At 35.8% G+C, this 13,272-nt stretch overlaps 1 protein-coding gene and 1 pseudogene across 2 annotated transcripts; both read left to right on the top strand.

Moving 5' to 3' along the window:
- Window positions 1–1,569, top strand: LOC148544374 (uncharacterized). The gene is made up of 3 exons (XM_088498208.1): window positions 1–792; window positions 891–1,088; window positions 1,171–1,569. The coding sequence occupies exons 1-3, from the start codon at window positions 1–3 to the stop codon at window positions 1,567–1,569; spliced, it is 1,389 nt and encodes a 462-aa protein (XP_088354334.1).
- Window positions 1,570–3,886: 2,317 nt separating this feature from the next.
- On the top strand, window positions 3,887–6,430 carry LOC107615379 (uncharacterized; annotated as a pseudogene). The gene is made up of 4 exons (XR_015900100.1): window positions 3,887–4,417; window positions 4,498–4,587; window positions 5,279–5,395; window positions 5,888–6,430. The product of XR_015900100.1 is annotated as an uncharacterized LOC107615379 (transcript).
- Window positions 6,431–13,272: the final 6,842 nt, after the last annotated feature.

Here is a 13,272-nt window from a genome sequence, read left to right as displayed (position 1 = left end):
ATGTGCATGTGGTCTTGTGCCAAGGCAACCACAACACAAGACTTCAATGCTGCCATGGAGAGACTGAAAAGCATCAATGCTGGGGCTTGGGAGTACCTGCATAAGATTAGTCCTAAACAATGGAGCAGAGCTCATTTTAGTGAATACCCTAAGTTGGACAACTACACCAACAACAACTGCGAGGTGTTTAATGCCAAAGTTAAGAAGATGAGGGGTAAGCCAATAATTACAATGTTGGAGGAAGTCAGGTGCTACGTAATGAGGATTATGGCTAGAAACAAAAAAGATTTGGTTGGGTACAACGGAAGACTAGCACCAACCCAACAGAGCAGATTAGAGAGGAAAAAGCGAGAGAGCAACAAATGGATGCCTCTGCCTACTGGAGATGACGCAGGGAATGTGTATGAGGTGCATTGCTTGCCAACGAAGGTAAGTGTGGATCTTGGCAAAGATACATGCAGCTGTCAACTATGGCAAATCACAGGTTTACCATGTAGACATGCCTATGCTGCTTTGGCTTACCAGAACAGAAGGCCAGAAGAATATGCCCACAACTGGCTCACCATGGGTGCATACAATGCAGCCTATCAGATTTCTATGCGTCCAGTTCCAAGCCAAGAGTACTGGGAGCACGATGTTGATACCCTCCCCATTCTGCCACCACGGTATAGAAAACCAATTGGTCGACCTACACTCAAGAGAGACAAGAGAAATGATGGCCCTAAGGAGAATAGTGACCCTCATAGAACAACGAGGAGGATTGGGACTATTATCTGCAAGTATTGCCTCCAGGTATGTTAAACCAATTATAGTTGAAATTTTGTCATGTTCTATAGTTATTGATAAATGTGATTTTTAGTTCAAATTATGACTAATACGTTTATCATTAGGCTGGTCACAATAAGAGAAGTTGTAAAAAGCGTAAGGAAGCTGCAGGTGAAGGGAGTTCTGCCCCACAAGCACCAGCAGATGATGAGGATGAGGATTTACTGGCTGAAATGTACTATGAGGAGACATTAGAATCTGCACAGGCTGAACAGGAGGCCATTGAAGAAGGAAACGAATCTGCAAGAACAAACACTCAACAAGTAAGTGCATTGTTTTAATCATTTAACTAAGCTGCCTAGCAAACCTTGTGTGATAATAACTGAGTTGTTCTATGGTTTGCAGCAGCCTCACCAAATGCCTCCCCCACCAACTGCACAGCCACAGCCACAACCAACCAATGCAACAACCAGAAAACAGGTTAAAAGGAGAAGTGTTAAACGCCCGCCTCCGACCGGACAAAGACAGCAGCCAAGTACACCAGCTGCCAACCAGCCAGCAACAACTCCCTCCACACACAACTCTCAAACTACACCACATCCACTGCAAGGTGCTAGTACAGGAACAAGCACCCGGTTCATGCAGTTCATGCCCACACTTGGAGTTGTGACTCCAACAGCTATAGGTTCAGGCACATCTGATAGAAGGAGAGGTCAAGGTAGAGGTCGAGGCAGGATACGGGGATCAAGCAGAGGAAAAAATGGTTTATCAAGCGGGAGCAGTAACTCGACCCCAATATCATAGACTAATACTGCAAAATTTGGAATCTGGCTTTTTGTTGTTAGGTTACACTTGTGAGATACATAACTCTAGTGTTTTCTGATGCATTTTCATCCTATTGCTTAGTTCTGACTTAGTAAGGCTTTTTTTGAGGGTGTAAATTCAGTGGCCAGTACTTGACTTTTTTGTCTAATATCAGAATGTTTGGAACCTCCAGCATCCATATATATATAATGAACAATTTACTTCTTAAAGCAATTATATACTTGCCTTCTTTTGCCTCTTTTTGATATCACTATTGTTATTATTACAACACTTTCGTCATCCAATTTGTTCCTTACTCATATATTGAAAAGCAAAATTATTAGGTTGCTAATTTCCAGCTTACTGTTTGATCCTTAATGTTATCAGAGTCATTTTAGATTGCAGCAACAAGTTCAAACATTGTGTATCTACATCAATGTATCACATGAAAAGTAAACCAGTATAAATTAGGAACAATCCATATTATGCCAATATCATTCAAAAATTTTAACTATGACAGAACAAAGACCTCTCTTTTTACAAGTCTTATAATTTCATAACCAAATACAACTCACAAAACAGACAAAATGCTACCCCAGTGCAACAGTAATAATCATCACTCTAATTCCCCTAATTTCACCCCTAATTTCAACCCTAAATTTGTCTATCTTCTTAGCCATAATTGAGGATGCTTGCAGATTTTCCCCCTTGAATTCAGAGTCAATCCATCATCAGGCGTTGCATAACAATGCTCGAACTTCCTCTTGGCTAAACATCTTGCCACGCCCTCCCATCCTTGTTCGAGTTCATCCACCAAAACAAAGTATCTGCAATCTCTTGTCTGAGAGAAAAAAAAAACCAAATTTGTCAACTAAAACTCAGAAATCATTGTCTAACCTCAACAACAACAGCAGCTGTCCCTTACCGCCCATAGAAGACATCTGATGAACCATCTGTTAGGGTTCGTAATTTCCATCTGAGTTAAATCTGTGTGATGACATCGCTGGGTTCTGAGATCACTCTAGGTTATGGTTCGAATTGCAACAAAATTTTAGATTTGGGGTTATGGTTCGAATTGGGGAAGAGAGCTTTCTAGGGTTTTCATTTCAACCATTACCTACATATACAACGTTCAGATCCACGTGGATTGGGCTTTGGGAGGTTTGGATTGCCATGTAGGACTATACAAACCCGAAGCAGGTGCCAACCCAAGCCAGGCTATTTTTGTCACACGGAGCCAATCTCTCATGGTTACAAAGTCAGTTTCCTTCTACGATGGGTACATTTGTCAGCGTTCTGAACTATCATGGGTACAAATGGTCAATTATTCAAATTTATTATTATTGGTGATCTATAAAAGGACGATGTATCTGGGTTAGTAAAAGACTAAAAGGAGCATATCTTCCGAAATCCCAGGAATGTGCAAGGTTCGAACCTTCTCAGGTTCATTTTTTGAATTCAGAAAAAAAAGGTGCAACGTGGATATGCATTTCCTACTAGGGTGTTTAAATTCAAACCGATCTAAATTAAACTGCTCATTCAATCCAATTTAAATCGAAAATCGATTAAAACCGCACTAATTCGGATTTGATTGGATCTTATTTTTTGCAAACCGCTGGATCGGATCGGATTTCGGATCTACTTTTCACAACTGATTCAATCCAATCCAAACCGCACAATGTGTTATAATATTATTATTTTATTATTATCTTTATAATTATACTTATAACATATTCAATTTGTTATACATTTTTATATTTTTCATGTATTATTATTATTTAATAGATGTTTTATGTTCAAAATGTGATTTATTTATTTATTTTAACTAACCTATAATTTTATTTCTATTGTTATGTTATCGTTGGTTTTTTAAAATATTGTTAAGACTTGTTATGTCATTGTTGATTATTTGAAATTTGATGATGAAACTTATTATATATATTTAATTTTTTTAATTTACAAAACCCCAAATCCAGTCCAATCCAAACCGCTCGAAATTAGATCAGATCGGATCGAATTTTTTTAAAAAGATCATCCAATCCAAATCGCACCGCAAGTAACATAATGTTCGAATCAGATGAGTTTTTGACTCAAAACCGATCCAAACCGCACCGTGAACACTCTATTTCCTACTGGTTAACGGGTTTTTTTGTTAACTATGCATTTGCTGTCCTTAGGTTACATCTTAAAAAAAAAAAAAAAGAAAGAAACCCTAAATCACCCTTGGCTACTGCTGCTGCCTACCTTCCTCTTCTCTCCTTCCTCCTCCGTCTCTGTCTTCCAACACCGCAAGAGTGGTCGCCGCCGGCATCATTGGTCTGTTTTCCATCTCTCTTCCTGTGCTGCTAATCGGTTCGACTCCTGCGTCGTCGTCCGCTTCTCTGCCTGCCCGCGTCGTTGCCACCAGCATCTCTGTCATCCGCGTCTCTATTCGCCTCTCTGCTCTCCTCTCCGGCCATGTCTCTGCTCGCCTCTTTGCCCCGACTCTGCCCACCCTCTCTCGTCCTTTGCTGCCCTCTTCACGACGACGCTCTTCCTTTCTTGGAGCAGGCAGTTCGCAGACTTCCTTCCCTGTCTTGCAGTTGGTTGCTCTCGCTAGAGAAGAGCAGATACGGGTTTGATCCTTTTGTGTGCAGGGTTCCATCCAGAAAGAAGAGAAGAAGAATGGAGGGTGCGAAACGGTTACAAGGAAACTCATTATCACTTTTCAGTGAAGGCATCGGCTTTGTTTTGTTGCGTTGGTCCACTCTTCGTGACGCCGTCGAGAACCAGTGGGGTGGCCCTGACTCCCGCCTCAAGGCCGATAACCTCGCCACCGATATCCTCTCCTGGTTCACTCAATCCAGAGGTTGCTCGCTATTACACTGCTTCAATTATTGTTATTTTGTTTTAGATCCTTAATTTTTTTATTTTTTGAATGATTCGCAGAGCCGCTTGATATTGATGACTTGGAGGTTAAACTCGATGATGGCATGTTTTCGCTCAATGTTAGAGGTTGACTATGGCAGCATTAAAGAGGTGCATCTTTCTTTTTTGTATTGGATTAATACATATTATTTGTTGTTGAATTTTGCTCATGTTGCTTGTTTGCAATAATTAAGGGTTAAATGTAGTTGTTATTGTTAGTTTACCATAGTGTTTGAAAGTAAAGTTATCTAATTTGTTAAGCCCAATGGAAGTGGGTTGAATGTTAGTTGAACTTTAACTACAAGGTTGAGGGTTTGAATCTTAGGAAACTCTCTTTGGAGAGGGTTGAATTTTTTTACCACCTCGATCACAACATCAGTCTTCCCTGTCTTTTTATTCATAGTTGGAAACTGAAAACTTAATATTTGGCCATCATAGGCATAATTAATGGTACTCTATTTAGTCTTTAGTTTTTGGAATGAACATATCATTAGTCACCAATTTTCATGTACATGTCATATGTTTCTATTTTGTATTTTAAAATCTTGATATACCTTTTGTTTTGTATGTATTTTTATTCGAAAAGAAGCAGTTAAGTAGGGCTCTGGTGTCCATATCCATTTGCAGCATAGATTAAACTTAATGTGAACTGTGTCCTAAGGTCTTTTCTTCAAACTTAAAAGAAATTAAAGCTGTGTATGCCACTGCTAATGACTCCTTTGTGATGTATCTGTGTATTTGCAGTGTTTATTTGTGATTCTCATTTTTTCCATGTTCATGTTACTATTACGAACTAATGTAGGTAGCTAAAAATCTAATGGATATGCATGAGGAATGCTTAGAAGGAAACTTTGTGACCATTGAGCGTTATAGGCAGGCCATTGTTAACCAAGCTGCGCATCCTCGTGCAGTGCCACAGGTAAATGACAGCATAATATTTTGGAATGAGTATGAACCTTGTGTTATATTGCTATTCTATAAATTTGCATTTACACTTGTGTATATGGTTGATTGAGGCTTTTCCTTGTCCTATATGACTGGATATTTTTAGGAGGGAGCAACGTTAAAGTATATTATTTGATGGGAATGTGATGCATGAGTTTGCTTTGCCCATACTATATTTAGGTCATATTATAGGAGGAGAAACATTAATATTTTAATTCTATAACTTCTAATTTCTAAATGAGCTTAAATGTTCAAACATGATTCATAATAGCGCATCATGGTGTCATTTTGGTTCATGTACTCAACCCCACATATAATGAAAAAAGTGTTTTGTTGGCTGACACGTGAACATTTTCTCTTGTTTACATCTTTGCTAAGATACAACTGGAAGCTCATCCACATTACTTGAATTTTGAAGTAGTAGTAGTAGTTTTTTTTTTATGATTTTTTTTTTTTTTTGAAATAGATTGTGAATGATAAGGATGATGATGAGGATGAGGAAGATGATGATGTCCAAGGTGGTCAAAATGGTGAAAGCAGTGCTAGGCAAGCTACTTCTTCAAACATGGATGTGGACATTCCAAAATCTGAATCAAACATGAGTTCAGGTAACATGCGGATTGATGATGAGCCTCTCAAAAAGGATGCAGGTGAAGCAGAGGATGGATGGGTTGTAGTTTCAAAGAAAAAAAATAAGGTTAGAAAAAATTAGATGAAGAATAGTTCAAATTTTCCTTTAGGATGGTGCAATCTTCCTCTGGTTTCTATTGGTTTTTGTTGTATTGCACCTTTTACCTCAAAGCGTGTTACTTTGTAATTAATTTTTGTTTGCTTATTTAAAGGAATCGATCGGCTGAGCCTGAGGTCTTTAAAAATAGTAAAATACTGAGAAGCACATCTCATATTTAGGATTTTAACAGTCCAACGTTAACATTCCTAATATTATGTATTGTATCCTTTAGTTTTCGCGACCTTTATGCAAAATATGAAAGTTCATTTCGAATACTTACATTGAAAGCCTTGAATTATGTGTTATCCTCGCTTCTATTTTCCGAGCACTTTCTTCAATGCATTGACTGAATTATTTTTTTCTTGCTCCTACATGAGTAGTAGTATCCTGTACTCCCCTGAATTTTTACCGCATCTAAGTATTAGAAACCAAGTATTTGACTATTTGCAAGAAGTGAATAATGCATAATGGATTTATTACCTTTGGAGCATGTTGGACTTCTCGAGTTTCTAATTTTAGGAAATAAACTGAGGCATCGATCTGTTTTTATTGTGCGGAGTAACTTAAGAAAATTTTGAAATTGGAGATTGTTCTTGAAATAATTTGGAATCCAAATCTTGGTGATATGAAAGGCTAGTTTGAAGAAAGTCCTTAGGATCTTATTGCGAACTGCAATTAGGTACCTTAATAGATTTATTTGAGTTTATCGCCACAAACCAAGAAAAAAAATGGTAACATAACGGTATAGAAGAAAAAAGAATTTACTCAATATTCTGAAAATTGGTTCAAACCGAATTAAAAATTGGCCGATTTTAAAATTTCATCAAAACTGCACGTTGGTCTGCAGAGCCACAAAAAAAGGAAAACGAAGTGGAGGGGGAGGTAGGAGAATTAGAAAACAGAAGAATTCTATTATCTTCTTTTTTCCCCTCTCAGGCGCTCATCTTCTTTCCCGCACCACCGCCGGATACCATGCCCATGGTAACTGACACAACTTTGTGCCGCTTTTTTGTTCTTGTTTCATTGCTTGTAACTTTTTTTATTTTCTTCTGTTCTTCAATTACAACCATGCATCCTCAGTCTCTCACAACTAGGGCTGGAAGTGAGTCGAGTTAGACCAAGCTCAAACTTGACTCACGAAAATTGAGTTTGACTTACCAATTGAACTTATTTCTTAAATTCAAGCTCGACTCATCGAAAGTTCACAACTAGCTCAAGTAATAGGAACATAATCTATAATTCTATATCAATAAATTATAACTTGCATATTTTAAAAAATATTTAAAAAAATCAATTTTATATATTGTCTATCTATCAATAAATTATAAATTTTTTATTTATATTTTACATCAAAATTATATATAAAAAATAAATATAAAATTTTAAATAATTAAGATTAATATATATATAATTATATATTACTATTTCATATGTATATATATAATATTAAAAGTATAAATTATATATATATATATAACCGAGCCAGCTTACGAGCTAATGAGCTGAGCTTATCCAAACTTAAACTCGACTCATTTAATTTACGAGCTTCGCTCAAGCTCGACTCACCAACTCACGAGTTCAGCTTATCGAATTGTTAATGAGTCAAGTTCGAGCTGACTTATGAGATGGCTTGACTCACTTCCAACCCTACTCACAACCACAAAAATACCACAAAACAATGCATTATCAGAATTGGAATGGACTTTCAGATGTACTCTCAAGTCACACTTTTTACAACAATATTTTTTTTGGGTAGACAATGAAAATTACAACCACCTAACACAGCATAGTACAAACATTAATCAATAAAGAATCACATAGTTTGAAAGATTTATTTTTTTTGATATAATGGAAGGATTAGTGCCCAAAGAAAATTAAGTACAAACTATGGAGAGGATAAACACTTTTTGTTTATCATTAGCTAAAAGACTAATCACCTCTGCAGAAAGTGTATTTCAAAAGTAAAGGCCTTAATTAAGATTTAAATTTTTACGTCAAGAAAATAAACACGCATATTGTCTTCTCTATATATGTTAACAAAATGTATTTTTCAATTTCTATTTTTTCAGTGATTGATGTTTTTAATAAGGGCATTTGGATAGTTGTTGATATCTTTCTGGCCATTAATAATGCAAATAACAGCTTGAAAGTTACTTTCCACCGCAGTCTTCTAATTCCCATAATCCAGACAATTTCTAATTCTTTTATTATTTTTCATAATTCAATTTTAAATGCTGAGCAGTCACTAATGAAAAAGGAGAAATCCACTATCTAGGAGTGTTCATAAATAGGGTAAAATCGAGTTTGATGTGATTCAGATTCGACCCAAAATATATATCGGACCTATTTGTTAGACCCGAACCCGATCCTAGACCCGATGAAATTTACACACTTTCGGGTCACAATTATACAGAGTAAAAACTGGGCCGTTAACATTACCTTCTTGTAACATGTGAAAATATCCAAATTTTCAAGACTCCAACCATTATTTGACATGGTAAAATTCACGTAGAAAAATATAACAAGAACTAACATTTCCCTAGAATTAAAGTATAACCACAATCAATATTAATATTGTCTAATAATACCAAATATTTAAATCAATACAAATAACACAATATTATGCATTAGTCTAAAGTCTTATGCATTTTAAATATAAAATATTAACTTATAATCTTATAATGACTAATAACATAAAATATTGAGATTTACAATACTTAAATTCCACATAAGAATAGCCATCATCCATCACTAATAACTCAAAATATTAATTGTATATGATGACCGGGCCACCGGGTCGAGTTCGGGTGACCCAAACTATGCCGCGGACTCGACCCAAGCTATGCCGCGAACTCGACCCGAAATAATAGTCGGGTCTATTTTTGAAACCCTTACCCGACTCTAAACCTGGTGAAATCACACCAAATTAGTTCCTAAAAAGTTCGAAATCGAGCTGGATCTTCGAGTCAAGCCGGGCCATGACCACCCCTACCATTATCCAATTCCCTCTTCTATCCCTTAATAAACCTCTACATCCAGCTCTCTTTAATCTCCCATTTGCTGATTTATCAATGTTTAAGTTATTCAATTAGGAGGAGGGAAGTTCCATCTAATTGCAATAACCTTCCCTTAGAAGGATTATTTATCAATGAAAAAAACACAATTAGATAAAGGATTATTTATTGCTAATCTAAATACTATTCAAATTATGACCCAAATAATAAAAGCCATAACTCAAATAAATTAGTCTACTAAAACTGGGCCCACTCTAATTGAAAAGAGCAATCGATACTCACTAATGTGTGCTTTAAGAAAATACAGGTCAGCCTATCCGACTTGTTTGGAGTGCCAGTAGTACAATCCATGCCCCACCTGACTTGGAGAATAATTCACTATTTCTCTTCATTATTCCAAGTATCAATTACAGATCATCAACCACTTAAACATTGGAATACTTTTTCAACAATGAGAAAAAAATCATCTACTACTTATGCATAAAAAATTATCAATAATAAATAAATTATCACTCGCCTCTATAAAAATCTTATCAAAGTAGATATTATAAAAATCATCTACTACTCATGCATAAATAAGATTTTTATATTTAATGGGCCTAAATATCCAATTTTGATAAGATTTAGCTAAATATCTAATTTGATAAGATTTAGCTAAATATATATTAAATATATCATGAATTTCATACATATATAAATTTTGATATTTAGCTATTATTTTTTTCTTATTCAACTCTTATGTGATACTTATATAGAAGAGTAAAATATTATTTTGATTCCTAACGTTTGGACTAAATCTTAATTTGATCTCTAATATTTTAAATATTTTATTTCAATTTCAAAAAGTTTCTGAAGGTTGTGGTAGGCTTAGAGAAGGGGGTTGAATCTATATCTTCTTTTTAGTTGTTGTTATTACCCTTTTTAAACAAACTTTCAATTCAGGTTCTGTTTGAACTAAGCAGCGGAAATTTATGAGATAATTTATTTTTGTCTCATGAATATCAGAAAACAGAACTCAGCAGAGAAGAGAAAAGCTAACACCAGCATGTATCCTGGTTCGGTTGCCTTGTGCTATGCAACCTACATCCAGTCTCCTCCACAACTATGGAAGAATTTCACTATAGTTAACAGTATTACATACACCAATTTCACATGATTGACCCAATCCTTTCACACTCAAGTTCTAACCTAACTTGACATTGGCTATGCTAATACCTAACTATTCACTCTTAGTGCTAACCCAACTAAGAAAGGGATACCTCACAGGTACAAGATACAAGACATAAACATACCTAAAGAAATCTGAAAATAACTCTAGGCTTTTCTCTCAAGTGTATCACTCAGCCTTTTTTCACTCATGGCTTTTACTTGAGCTTTCTCACAATGCCTTTTCTCTCAAGAAATTACAGAAAGATAAACATAGAAAAGTACATTACAATCTGTAAAACATGAAGGAGATTGACGTCATCAGCAGCTTCTTTGCTATGTGCAAAACCAGATTTGCAAACCTCAGATACAGTTCTTCAGTATTGGCCGAATGCTTCTTTGAAAGAAAGCATTATCCAAGTAGAGGAACTTCTTTCCAGAACACTACTCTCACAACTATGGTTTTCTCTCCTTGCCTCTGAATGAACAGAAAATCTTCTTTTATCTCCTTGCATGTTGTTGCTGAGTTTCTCTCTCTGAGGTCAACCCTCGAGCTGTGTGCTTCACTCACACACCACATCACCTTTTTCCTAGTTAATCCCCAAATTGGAAGTTTGAGTCTGACCTTCTTTCATGACCGAAAGTCTCAGGGAAGCAAAGAAAATTATTTTCAATGGTGAACCCAGATCTGAACCCTTGAGATACTTCTTGGTCCCCAAGAAATAATCTTGACCATTGATGTACAATAGTGTAAACAGAGATTGCTTTCTTCATTTATCCCAAATTAGGGATTTCCAAGCTGTCTCCTTTTTGCTTGACCAAAGACACAGAGCAGTAGAAACAAATATTTTCAATGGTAATCTCAGATCTTGGCCATTGAAAAATAACTTGGTCCCCAAGACACATATATGACCGTAGATGCACAGCAGTGAAGATCAAAGAACACTTTTCCATTTATCCAAAAATGGTAAAGCAGAAGATTTGAGATGAAGTGAAGAAAGTAAGTTGCATGCAAATGAAAATAAATCATCTTTTAATTTCTAACTCAACTTGATGGGTGATTAGATCTTTGCTTTATGATTAAGCTTTCTCTTTCTTTCTTCTCTGATAAAAGTAGCAGAAGGAACACAGCTCTCTTTCTTTTGTTTTGTTGCTGACCGAAGCAATAAGAGAGAGTGAAGTCTTCAATCTTGTATTAGAAGCTTGGTGGGATCCACTTGGGTAAGCAACTCGGGCTTGGGTTGGCTTTCTTCATATTTAGCCCGTTGGTTTCTTTGGCTTTGTTTCTTTTGGGCTCCACTTGATTAACCAGCCCATTAGCCTTGATGTTTTTTTTTTTCATTTCAATTTGGGCTGCTTGATTAAATTTTGGCCTGCAACAATTTATAAATAATTAGCAACATATAATTATTAACACTCAACACTAATTATTTATTTTGCCCAAAAATAATATTTGTCATCACTATTTAATTTAGTTAATTTCTTAACTCAACAATCTCCCCCTTGATGACAAACATGATTTAAGCAATAGTCAAAAGGAAATGAATTTGAGTAAGGTTTAAAAACTCCCTTTGATTTTTGTCATTTGCTTTTATGTTGCTCCCCCTTTCCTTTTCAGGATTATCTCCCCCTGGATTTATGCTTTTCTCTTTGTTCCTGTTTTACATTGTACTTAAAGAGAGCACAATAGAGAGCTACACACATTTATTTTGCCTAAGGGATATCACACAAGCAACACCACATTATCAGCCCAACATCAAGCTAATATCAGTAGCCAGAAGATTCAACATGTTATTTCAAGTTTTAATGCAGCAATCAGATAAAAATCCCAAAAGAAATACTAGTAGCTTACAGCAATGCCAAAAAAAATCATAGGACACATTTACCATTTAGCATCCTATTGCTATTACTCCCCCTTTTATCATCAAGGGCGGATAATATGCAAGATCAACAAAAACAACACCTTATAACCTGCAAAAGATAGTTAGTGCACAGTCCTAATGAATTAACAAAGGTGCAATGTTATCCAAAGTTATTACAGTCATCCAAGAGAACAAAACAGTTCAACAGCAGCTTCATGAAATAATTCTTAGGCATCCGAACCATTTACCTCCGAATCAACTTCTTCATCAGCATCAGTGGCAGGGTCTTCATCCTTTTGAAGGTTATCAATGGAAGTCATGAACACATCCACTCTATCTCTTGACTTATGGAGGAAATTTTCGCGCTTGCTTGCTAGCTTCCTTTGCTCGTTGCTCATAGCAATCAAGTGAATTGATTGGGAGACAAACTTCTGAACAACATCCTTGACAACATTCAACAGGGCAGATTTCTGGCCAGTAGAGATATCAATGTCGCTTAACCTGAGGACACAAACAATAATGCCAATACAACAATCTAATGTATATACATGCTTATCTAGAATTCTATGGTTGCACAAAAGTCTAAGAATCTATACAAGCACATATTGCAAACTATGGTAGCATGTAACAAACAATTCACCAGCACAACATAAAGTTCAAATGACTTAAAGTCATCCAAGTTTAGTTCACAAACAAGTCAAACAGATTTCAATTCATAAACACAAGTCAATTAACAAACACAAGACTAATCAAAACTAATATCCAATAATCTCAGTGAGTCTTATGTCTTATCAAGCCTCATATATGCATTTTCTCCCCCTTTTTGTCATCAAGGTGAGAAAAATAAAACAAAACAGAACCTGCAAAATAGAATTCTCAAACAAGACATTAGCACAATTAAAACAAAAGTTGTAGTTTTCCAAAAATTGAAATGATGATAATGAAAAATGTTAAAAGACATGCACAATACATGAATAGGTTTGCAATTGCAGCAAGTTAAGAGTGTTCTTGGAAAAAGAAAGTTTAGAACCCTATTCCAAAAAAGTTCAGAGCTCAGAAGATAAAATTCAGAGTGATGGTTCTTCTTCTGCCCAGAATT

This window comes from Arachis ipaensis, chromosome B9 (assembly GCF_059453495.1).
Source record: "Arachis ipaensis isolate K30076 ecotype BB chromosome B9, ASM5945349v1, whole genome shotgun sequence".
Taxonomy (NCBI): Eukaryota; Viridiplantae; Streptophyta; class Magnoliopsida; order Fabales; family Fabaceae; genus Arachis; species Arachis ipaensis.
The sequence above is the reverse complement of the archived record's forward strand: the minus strand, read 5'-3'. Positions and strand labels throughout refer to the sequence as shown.